The sequence below is a fragment of the Lolium rigidum genome, chromosome 7 (genome assembly GCF_022539505.1).
Source record: "Lolium rigidum isolate FL_2022 chromosome 7, APGP_CSIRO_Lrig_0.1, whole genome shotgun sequence".
NCBI classification, from domain to species: Eukaryota; Viridiplantae; Streptophyta; class Magnoliopsida; order Poales; family Poaceae; genus Lolium; species Lolium rigidum.
Genome location: NC_061514.1, coordinates 236,929,599 through 236,941,849, shown reverse-complemented (window position 1 = coordinate 236,941,849; position 12,251 = coordinate 236,929,599). Strand labels below are relative to the sequence as shown.

General features: G+C 45.8%; 1 protein-coding gene across 1 annotated transcript; it reads left to right on the top strand.

The window, feature by feature from the left end:
• Nucleotides 1-5,610: 5,610 nt before the first annotated feature.
• Nucleotides 5,611-9,271, top strand: LOC124672564 (GTP-binding protein YPTM2-like; the record flags this gene model as incomplete). Its single annotated transcript, XM_047208773.1, has 8 exons — nucleotides 5,611-5,762; nucleotides 6,900-6,972; nucleotides 7,313-7,360; nucleotides 7,452-7,499; nucleotides 8,073-8,144; nucleotides 8,260-8,415; nucleotides 8,525-8,628; nucleotides 8,936-9,271. Coding segments are annotated over 8 exons (750 nt in total), but the record flags the coding sequence as incomplete, so codon positions are not given.
• Nucleotides 9,272-12,251: the final 2,980 nt, after the last annotated feature.

Sequence of the window (12,251 nt, the reverse complement as noted above, 5' to 3'; positions counted from 1 at the left end):
CTCAAGTTGAGATCTATCAAAAACGAGAAATCAAATGCGATCTATCTCCTTGGACCTTTGTACAGGCGGCATAGAGGTACCCCTTTGTGACACTGGGTTGAAACATATGTTATGCAATGATAATCCATGTAAATCCAAGCTAATTAGGACAAGGTGCGAGCACTATTGGTATTCTATGCATGAGGCTTGGAACTTATAGGATGTCTTATGCATGACACATATGAATTATTACTACCGTCGACAAAATTGTTTCTATGTTTTCAAAATAAAAGCTCTAGCACAAAAACAGTAATCCATGCTTCCCTCTACGAAGGGCCTTTCTTTTACTTTATGTTGAGTCAGTTTACCTACTTCCTTCTATCTTAGAAGCAAACACTTGTGTCAACTGTGTGCATTGATTCCTACATACTTGCTTATTTGCATTCATCATATTACTTTGTGTTGATAATTATCCATGAGATAAACATGTTGAAGTTGAAAGCAACTGCTGAAACTTATATCTTCCTTTGTGTTGCTTCAAAACTTTCTACTAAGAATTTATTGCTTTATGAGTTAACTCCTATGCAAGTCTTATTGATGCTTGTCTTGAAAGTACTATTCATGAAAAGTCTTTGTTATAGGATTCAGTTGTTTAGTCATTGTCTTTACCATTGCTTCGAATCACTTCATTCATCTCATATGCTTTACAATAGTATTGATCAAGATTATGATAGCATGTCACTTCAGAAATTATCCTTGTTATCGTTTACCTACTCGAGGGCGAGTAGGAACTAAGGTTGGGGATGCTTGATATGTCTCAAACGTATCTATAATTTCTTATGTTCCATGCTAGTTTTATAATAATACTCACATGTTTTATACACACTTTACATCATTTATATGCATTTTCCGGCACTAACCTATTAACGAGATGCCGAAGCGCCAGTTCCTGTTTTGTGTTGTTTTTGGTTTCAGAAATCCTACACAGGAAATATTCTCGGAATTGGACGAAACGAACGCCCAGGGTCTTATTTTTCCACGGAGCTTCCAGAAAACCGAAGAGGATACGAAGCGGGGCCACGGGGCGCCAACACCACAGGGCCGCGCGGCCAAGGGGGGGCCCGCGCCGCCCTATGGTGTGGGGCCCCCGTGCCTCCTCCGACTCTGCCCTTCCGCCTACTTATACTCTCCGTCGCGAAAACCCTATTACCGAGAGCCACGATACGGAAAAGTTCCGCAGACGCAGCCGCCGCCAATCCCATCTCGGGGGATTCGAGAGATCGCCTTCGGCACCCCGCCGGGAGAGGGGAATTATCACCCGGAGGACTCTACATCACCATGATCGCCTCCGGACCGATGTGTGAGTAGTTCATCCTTGGACTATGGGTCCATAGCAGTAGCTAGATGGTTGTCTTCTCCTCATTGTGCTATCATGTTAGATCTTGTGAGCTGCCTATCATGATCAAGATCGTCTATTTGTAATGCTACATGTTGTGTTTGTTGGGATCCGACGAATATGGAATACTATGTCAAGTTGATTATCAATCTATCATATATGTGTTGTTTATGATCTTGCATGCTCTCCGTTGCTAGTAGAGGCTCGGCCAAGTTGATACTTGTGACTCCAAGAGGGAGTATTTATTCTCGATAGTGGGTTCATGCCTCCATTGAATCGGGACAAGGTGACGTAAAGTTCTAAGGTTGTGGATGTGCTGTTGCCACTAGGGATAAAACATCAATGCTTTGTCTAAGGATATTTGTGTTGATTACATTACGCACCATACTTAATGCAATTGTCTCGTTGTTTGCAACTTAATACTAGAAGGGGTGCGGATGCTAACCCGAAGGTGGACTTTTTAGGCATAGATGCATGCTCGGATAGCGGTCTATGTACTTTGTCGTAATGCCCTAATTAAATCTCATATTAGTCATCATGATATGTATGTGCATTGTTATGCCCTCTCTATTTGTCAATTGCCCAACCGTAATTTGTTCACCCAACATGCTATTTCTTATTGGAGAGACACCACTAGTGAACTGTGGACCCCGGTCCATTCTTTTACATCTGAAATACAATCTATCGCAAACTCTGTTCTTTGTTGTTCTTCGCAAACAAACATCATTCTCCACACCATACGTTTAATCCTTTGTTTACAGCAAGCCGGTGAGATTGACAACCTCACTGTTAAGTTGGGGCAAAGTATTTTAATTGTGTTGTGCAGGTTCCACGTTGGCGCCGGAATCCCTGGTGTTGCGCCGCACTACACTCCTTCACCAACAACCTTCGCGCGGCCTTCATCTCCTACTGGTTCGATAACCTTGGTTTTCTTACTGAGGGAAAACTTGCTGCTGTACCCATCACACCTTCCTCTTGGGGTTCCCAACAGACGTGTGTCTCACGCGCCATCAGCAGGCGCACCCAGCAGGTGTTCGGCAGCGGGTCCGGTGTGTCCATGGGACAGGACGAGGTGCGTTTCCTTTCTTTCTATGTGTTGTGTGCATCGTAGACACCGGCGGCGACTCAAAGATTGCAACTTTATGCGTAGATTGCCGGCGAGGAGATCCTGAACGGCATCATACGCGGCCATGCCTACGAACCCTCGGCGACGACTACGAAGAAGAGGCCGACGAGGATGAAGGTGAGGAGGCGGAGGAGGAAGTCCAGGAGGAGCTTATCGACGCCGAGACCGGCGCGAGCGTGAGGAGGATGCGCAGGCGTTCCGCCGGCACTCGTGGTCCGAGGTGGAGGTCCTTGGAGGATGAATGCCTCATCGAGGCGTGGAAGCAAGTGAGCTTTTTCTCCATCACCGGCGCAAACCAAACCGGGGGCAAGTATTACAAGCACATCCTTGATTGTTTCAACGAGAAGAAGAACTATGGTGATTACGCCACCATAGAGATGAACCGGAACGAGGGCGCCCCTCTCTCACCGTTGGAACTTGATCAAGGGGTCGTGTAGCAAGTTCAACGGCTACTATGAGAAGATCAAGGCACGGAAGGAGAGCGGCACGACGATGGTGGACTAGGTATGATCTACGCCTATCTTATTTGCATATGAATTGGTGATCAATGTTGTTACATATGATTTGATGATCCAACTTGTTGCATATGAATTGGTGATCAATATTGTTGCATATAAATTGATGATCCAACTTGTTGCATATGAATTGGTGATCAATGTTGTTGCATATGAATAGATGCTCAAAGCCCTCGAAATGTACAAGCACCAACACGAGGACAAAGACTTTCCGTTTATGCATTGCTTCAACAAGCTCCAAGGTTGCAAGAAATGGGACGACCTCCTCCACACTCTCTTGAAGGACGGGGAAGATGGGCCGGTCGATCCAGCCAGCGCCTCCACCGGGCGCCCCAATGGCAACAAGAAGGCCAAGGCCGACAGGAATGCGGCGCCGGTATTGGCAGCCATGGACGCCTCCATCGAGAAGATGATCACCTCGTTCTTGGTGGAGAACAAGGAAGCTGCCGATAGAGCCGCCGTCGTGTGGAAGGCCATCCTCAACAAGCAAGACGCCAAGATTGAGTTGGAGAGGGAGAGGGTGGAGGCGGCGAAGATGGAAGCTCACGCCGCTGCCATGAAGGCCAACAACGAAGCGACGCAGCTATCGTTGGCCAAAATGTCTCAAGAATCGAAAATCTTGATGGCTGACATGGAGAAGATGGACCCCTTGGCACGGGCGTGGCACGAGATGTACCGCGAACGCATCGGCCAAGAGGTGATGGCGGCACGAGCTGCATCGGCATCTCCCCGGCACCGTCCATGTCTACCCCGGCACCGTCCGCGTTCATGTCTCCACCGCCACCGTCCGCGTTCATGTCTACCCCGGCACCGTCCGCGTTCATGCCTCCCCCAGCGACCGTGGATCCTGTTGCAGCGACGGAGCTGCCGCCGGCCGCCGATGAGGAAGCCGTCGAGGTTGCGCCGCCCGTGACCTCCTTCGTGTGATCATGCGATCATCTGGCTTCAAAGCCCTTTTTTTGCGCCGGAAACGGCGATCTGGTGGCCGTCTGTTGGCCCAAACTTCTTATTCCAAAACCTATTCGTATTTGGTGACCGTATGTTGGCCCAACTTCATATTCGTAGACTTATTCGAATTTCTATGGTTGTGTTTGAGATTTCAAATTCAAATTATCTATCGAGGCCGCCTGTTTGGGGGCGCCGGTGTGGGAGCAGCTCCCCCAAATGGAGGATGCTGTGCCGGCGCCCCCTAAACGGAGGTACTGGCGCCCCTGCCGGTGCCTATTTGGGGGCTACCGGTGGAGATGCTCTTATACCTCCAATCATTTAGAGTTCAAATTTTAGATTTGACAACTATTTATCTCATAAAGATAGAATATTCTTTCAATGGAGGCCGACATTTTCCTCGACAGCGGGGCACCTGCAGTGACTTCGTCAATCTCGAATCCATCTTAGTTTTTTCAGAAATTCTCATAGGATAGGACGTGTGTGCATGCGTTCCTAGGGATAACTGTATGCGCATATATTTAAGCGCATGTGTTTGTACTATGTTTCTAAAGAAAGTCTCATGCAGGTTTGGCTAATCCAATCTTTTAACTGTACATACGGGGACACCGGGAGAAAGGTGGTATGTGAAACCCATCTAGGGTTCCATCCCCTCGCGGATGATGCCGCCAGTTTGTTTCGCCTCCGGTGGCCTTAGGGCCTTGGAGACGTGGCGGACCACGGCCCCTCGCAGGAGGGAGGGTTCCCGTTCTTTTTAGGTTCTTTTTCAGTGTCTTCTTTGGGATGATGAAGCAGCTGCTACATCGTGATGGCAGAATAAGATCCTTCCCGGCCTATCCCCAATCTGGTGGTGTGCCTAGCTCCAGCGGAGGGATCCTGACGTTTTGTGTCCGTCGAATCTCCTGGAATTCGGTATGTGTTCGTATTTGTCGGTGTGGTTACATGTTTGACTCTTCCGGTCTACAGTTCTTATCATTGGTATTGGTTGCTGCTCTCCCGTGTTGGTTCTTTGGGGTTTTAGCACGATGACTTCACATTCGCTACTACAACAATCTCTACTTTGACAAGCTTTGCTCGACTCTGGTGACGGAGGACCGATGATAGCTCTAGTGTTTGTTAGGTGATCCACATATCTATTTATAATTTTCATTACCTTTGATGCTTTTTGTTGATGATGATTAACAAATCGGCTGTCGTTGCAGAAAAGAAGTATATGTAAAAAGAAGACAATGTCAATACACTCTCGAGTGATATGTGTTGTGGTTTATCGTTTTTTATAGGTTTAGTCATACATAATTCTTTTACTATGAACAAAACTAATATTTCAGTTAGTACTCCATCCATCTCACGAATGTTCTTGTGTGAGATTAGTTAAAATATAGATGCAAACTCAAATTTATATATCGTGTCAGCGGCGAAATTCGAATACATCACACAAAAGTTCGAACGGCGTCAAGCAAACTCAAATTTATATATCGTGCTAGCGGCAAAATCCGAAGACGCAGTAATTATTGGCAAAACCCGTGTGCACTTAGCGTGAGTTTGTGACTAGAAAACCCAAACGTTTCCTCTAAGAAAAAGAAAAAGAGAAATAGAGGAAAATTTGAGGCCTGGCCGTCCCCGTACCTTCCATCTGTGTGGGTCAATAACCGTCAGATTCGGGCAGGCCGCGGAGGAGTCTACCTCGTTCTTCCCAGCCTCCAAGCCCCGTCCCCGTCCCGTCCCGAAGCGAATTGCTTCCCCGCGAGATTGGAGCACGCCCGCCACGGGAGGATCCCGATCTCGCCATGAATCCCGAGTAGTAAGTCCCCTCCGTCCTCTCGCCTCTCGTTGAATTGGGGTCCCGCGATGTCGGGATCTCGATGGATCTGAAGGGCTGTCTTGTATCGCTCTTGATCCCATCGTTCTGTTCGGATGCAACCCTTAGAGTTCACGTTGGGCCAATCGTGATGTGATCGCGATTCCTCTACTCTCGGCGAGATTTTCGCTCATGTTCTGGGAGCGTTCCTGTTGTTGATTTCTAGTATTACGGCGTCACGGGGTGCCAGCGGCATAATAATCGATGTGTAATAAGAGCTGTGCGGTTTTGGCTCCAATTTGCACGAAAACGTCGCGTCTAATTCACTTCTACACAACGAATGAATGGGACTACGGGGCTGGAGTAGAGTTATTGTTGTTCTTCGTTAGAAGGGTCTCTGCTCTCAGCCTCTTTTATTAGGAAACAACTGTTATAGTCTTAAGGCGATCTGAAAACTTCGTTTGTTGTTTTCGATAAAAGTTGTTGGTTGGAACTTAGATGGATCTTCACTTGCATCTGCTAAACTAAATTACGAATCAATGTCTTCAATATAGTGTAGCCTTACAAACAGGGTTGGGTACTCGCTCCTTGATGCTTTGTACTGTGACGATCCTGGATTGTTAATGATTAAGGGATAACATGAGTATTGCTTGTTTGTAATATTTTGGGTTCTAATGTACCGAGTTGTTTATGGATTTTGTTCTCTTGGTTAGTGTTGTTACTGTTTCTTAGCTTCAATATTTCATCGTAATGTATACATTGACGTTGGAAACTTACCTAATTAAATTTCATTTTATTTTTTCAAGAGGACTACTCAACTTCGTAATCTGCAGCAGTACTAGTGTAGAAAGGAATTATTATCGAACACGACTGAACCACGTTTTCTAGATACGTATACAGAATGTCATTGGTCTATGCGTTGATACTTGATACACATATTTCTAAGCCTCAAGTCACTGATTCTATCTAATTTTAGTATAGTTTTATGTATTTATTTTTTCATTGCCGCTCATTGACCCAAACCTGGAGACAACGACTATATCTCAGTTTGCTATTATTATCATGAAAATGTTTTTATTACTTCTTTCTTTCCTATAGGACATTTGACCAAGACTAATATCCTGTTATTTTACATGGCAGTGACTATCTCTTTAAGCTTTTGCTTATCGGAGACTCAGGTGTTGGCAAGTCGTGCCTTCTCTTAAGATTTGCTGTAAGAATCCCTATCTAAAGCATTACTTGTTCACGATCTTTTCCAGATATTTCCCTTCTTTATATGCATCTTCTTAAAACTTAGATGTAAATTGTATCATGGAATATATCAATTCATTTTTAGGCTCAGTAAACTGTATGATTTCTCACAACCTATCACAGCTTATCGTCTAATATGAATGAGTTCATTGTCGTAACAAGTTTTGTAGCAACTTGGAGAGTATCCCTATATTTTACTACAACCTTGATTTGTAAACAAGTAGTGGTACTAGTTAATTGACTCTGTCTTGAACTTTCTCCATCAAGTTTGTTAGCATCCTTAATATTGACTCTGTTGGCAGGATGACTCGTACCTGGAGAGTTATATCAGTACTATTGGTGTTGATTTCGTAAGTATATTTGCTTTCTTGGTCTGAATGTTACTGTTGTGGCTACATTGATTTAACTTGGAACCTTGTTTCCTTCCATCTTTGTTGATAGAAAATACGTACTGTGGAGCAAGATGGAAAGACTATGAAGCTGCAAATCGTGAGTCTATTCTTGCTTGTGGTTATTTCATCTGCATGTCTGTGGCCAAGCATACCTTTTCTTCATGTCCTGTATGCATGTAATGTCGATTCCAGATTTGATGAGTTATTTTTCATAGCCCTATTTTATTTTGGGGAGTTTGCTGTATTTTTCATTCCGCATGATGTAGCATGCCTTATTCAGTATTTATTTATGTGGTTGTTAGTTGAGACCAGTTCACACGAAACAGGAACACCACTTTTGCCTGAATATGTAGGCAGTAGCACAACCATTTCTTCAACTTGTGGAATGTTTTTGTTCCATCCATTTAAATATTTTATTCCATTAATTACTTATATTAATTGTCTTTTTCACATGAAGAGTCACACTTTCAGGACGTTTGTTTATGCCAAATAGATGTAGCCATTACTCCACATTGAACATCATATTTATTTACTAGCCTGATGGTAGCTTTTACTTAAATACTTGGAAGATGATTCTTCCTTTCTTTTTTCTGACATGTTACATTTAGTGACACAAGCTGTGTCCTTTTCCATTTTTTACACCCCTCTTTGGCACCTTTCTTTTTATCAGTGGGACACTGCTGGGCAAGAACGGTTCAGAACTATTACTAGCAGCTACTATCGAGGGGCTCATGGTATCATTGTAAGTTGGCTTATGCACAATCCTACTTATTTTTCACATGCTATTTTAATGTGCATAGATGCTCCACTTCTAATATATTGTGAGTTCGTGACTAAATATACAAATGGCATTGCAGATTGTCTATGATGTGACAGATCAGGATAGTTTCAACAATGTCAAGCAGTGGTTGAACGAGATTGATCGCTATGCTAGTGATAATGTGAACAAGCTTCTTGTAGGGAACAAATGTGATCTCACCGATAAAAAAGTTGTATCATATGAGACAGCGAAGGTATCTTATGCAACCTTGTTCCTTACTCATATCTCAGTGGTAAAATTCCACTATTTTATTTGCTGAAGCAATCTTTCTGATATTTGTGTTGGACATTTGATGTATACAGGCATTCGCTGATGAGATTGGCATCCCATTCATGGAGACCAGTGCAAAGAATGCCTTGAATGTCGAGCAAGCTTTCATGGCTATGTCTGCTTCAATCAAGGACAGGTGTGTTCCCATACAGTTTAATTATCACAGGCCATCCTACTTTTTTCGTAACTGCCATCATTCTGCACTTTACTGCCCAACCAAAATGGCCTACACTCCTTAACCTGTTGCTGTCAATTCTCTGTCAAAAAAAAAAAACAAACCTGTTGCTGTCAATTGTTTATGTTATTCCACTTCCTTAGCTACAACAATTTGTCCCAAGTTTGATTTGTTGCCCGAACGCGACTCTCTTGGTGGTTTATATTAGTATTCTCATGGTGCTATTCTACAAACCAAGAGCATATAATGAGAATATATTTGTTTCCAGGATGGCGAGCCAGCCAGCCGCAAACAACGCACGCCCAGCTACGGTGCAGATTCACGGGAAACCTGTTGAACAGAAGACAAGCTGCTGCTCTTCTTAGGAAGGCACACATACGTCTCTCGCGGGTGGAGATGTAAACTTGGCCGCTCCATCCTTCAGTCCATGTTTTTACATAGGCGTACTTCGTGTCTTTATTCCATTCTTTCTAGTGTACTTGGCTCTTAAATCTTTGAACTTGTAACCCAGAGTTTGGAGACATTATCTTCTAATTCTGTAATTTGGATGGCTATGTTACTTTTGCAGTTTTTGCTTTGTTAAATCTGAGATGGTTTGCACTTAGATGAAAATTGCATTCGGAAAAATCCTTGAAATCGTGACATAAGGTGGCTATGCAATTGAGCCGTTGCTCATTATGCAGTATGGTACACAGCTGGTAATATGTTTGAGTTGTGATGATCTGGTCCAAAACATTCTTTGCCAATATGCTTATTATTGAAAAACTCGTGGACAAAGTGTATTCTTCATGCTATGTACAAACAATACGTTTTCCTGATTACAATTTCCCTATATGATGCGCTTGTTGCATTAGGAATTGTGAAGATTTTGACACCGCACAACAAGGCAACAGAGCCACTGGAAACTCTGCTTAAGGGCACAAACTGGTTGGCCATGAGTTCATGTTTTTTCACCCATGAGAAGCAAATGTCTGAAATAGCACAGCGCAAAAACTACATAGCACACAATAAAAGTCCCAACAGCATAGGTATCTCGTTTTAGAATACATATGCCGTATCAGAAAGTATACTCTTGGGAAGTTGGTTTCTTCATCTGCGTTGGAGCGTCCCTCCTCTTCCCATAGCAATTGTGGTGTCTTCTCTCCAGCAATGGAGAGGTGTTCTAGGCTTGGTTCTAGTTCTTGCATCCGAGTGGGCTTGGCCCTGTATGAGTGTAGGCGTGCGCCTGTGCTGTTGGTGTTGTTGTATGGTTTTCGTCCGGTTTTTCGCTAGTTAATTTGGCATTTTTTCCTTAATTAATGGATAAGGCAAAGTTTTTGCTTTCGTTTTAAAAAGAAAGTATACTTGTTAATCACACAACTTGCATAGGTTGTCACAGATAAAAGTTTCATGAAAAGGGTTCAAGCAGCAAACAGGTAATTAAAACAAGATTTATAATTATGTAGATCCATTGCTTCGCTTCTTCTTCCCGGCCTCGGGAGAAATCACCGCTGGTGTGTCCAGCACCGACGCGATGCGGCCCACGGGAGTCGGAGTCGCCATTCCTCCCTAGAGTTTGTCAGGGCTACCTCCCTCAACTTCTTCCTTTTATGCGGAAACTAGCCGCCGGGGGAAAAGAGCCCGGAAGGGTAAAAAAAACAACTAGAAGCCATTGGGCTACAGCGAGATATTGTCTAAAATAGTTATCCCAAAAGAAGGTTCTTCTGAAACGAGGGTTAGAGCATCTCCAGTCGCGTCCCCCAAATGAGCCGCGGACAAGAAATGGGGAAAAAAGTCGTCCAGTCGCGTCCCCCAAAGCTAATTAGCGCCTCATTTTGTGTCCGGCGTCCCCGGTAGAGACTCTATGCATAGAGTCTCTACCGGGGACGCCGGACACAAAATGAGGCGTCCACATGCATGCATGCAGCCCCTAGTCCCCACATGCTAGTCTCTTTCCCCACACTTTCTCTCATCTACTTTCCCACATGGGGTGGTCCCCTCTATTAAAATGCATGCATCCGGACGCTGTTTAAGGGACGCGGCTGGAAAGGGTCTCTTTTTTGTACAGATTTTTGGTCTCTTTTTGTCCGGCGCGGTCCCAAACGTGCCCCAAATTATTTGTGCCGGACGCTTTTTGAGGGACGCGACTGGAGATGCTCTTACCTCCCTCTACTCCCCCCTTGGAATGCCGGGGGAAACCCTTGTTGGTCCGGGCAACAGCGGCGTGCTAATGCCACATCCCTTTTTGTAGGTGCTGCCTTAACATTCTATGATCCATGTTCGTCAAGCGTGGTGGTGGGATAAATTCGGACGGCGCAATAGAAGTTGGATGCCATCATCGCTTCACCGTTAACATGCTCACTTGCTTGCGAGTTGTACTGCCTTTTCTTTCTTGTTGGTCATGTTTGTGCTGTTGTCCAGCATTTTCATTTAGCGGTTGAGCTCTGGTGATTGCTTTGTTTACAAAGCGGGGTGAAAGGAAAGCCTATTTCAAGGAGGAGGACGAGGCGTCTTCTTCATCCGGCTCCGAGCCTCCGACCAGGACTATTGAAACTGAGAAAGAAACGAAGCTGAATAAACAAGTATGCAGCGAAAGTAAGTATGGAAACGACAACGAGCAATGTCTTTACCGCTTTGCTGTGTGTCAGAATCCGGATATTTTCAGACATGGTCAGTGGATGAGAAGGTTAGAGCATCTCCACTCGTCCCCCGAGGAGGCCCCCGGCGAGCCTTTTTTTCATCCGGACGGTGAAATTGGCCCAGTCGCGCCCCCGGTTCCTCGTTTTCGTCCGGATTTGGGCCTAAATTCATCCGGCGATCCCACGCCACCCCCGGCCCCCCGGGGAGCTCTCGGGGACTCCGGACGAGTGAAAAGCGGGGAAGGGCCCGATCCGTCGGTGACTCGACGCACGAACCCCACCGCCACGTCGCTCAAAATCTCCCCACCCCTCGTATCTCTCTCGCCGCCGGCACCACCCCGCCGGCTTGTTGCCCGGATTGCGCCGCCCCTCCTTCCCCACCTGCCTATATTCCGCCGTGATTGGACGACGGCCTATCCGGCTCGCTCTTCCGCCGGCCTCGTTTTCCGGCCTCGCTTGCTCGTCGTCGCTCGCGGCTCGGGTTGCCTCGACCACGCCCGTCGGTGTTCGTCCATTTGCCTCGCCGGCCATGGACTCGGACGAAGAGGAGGAGCAGATGTTCGTCGAGCTTATGCAAGAAGAGATGGCAGCAGCCGCCCAAGACGACGAGCACATGATGATCCTTGGTTGCTTGGCAAGCATGTACGCCGGACCGGCAACTCGTCGGCGTGGTGGGTCGGCACGAGGTCGCCGGAAGTGCAAGCCGAGACAGCGAATGGAGGGCTACTGCATGTTGTACGCCGACTACTTCGCCGACAATCCATTGCACGGTGAGAGTGTTTTCCGGCGTCGTTTCAGGATGAGCAGAAAGCTATTTCTGCAAATTGTGTATGCCATCCGCCACTTTGATCCCTACTTCGGATGCAAGGCGGATTGCACCGGTTTGGTTGGATTTTCGTCACCGCGAAGTGCACGGTGGCTATGAGGATGCTGGCGTATGGAGCTCCCGGTGATACCGCAGATGAC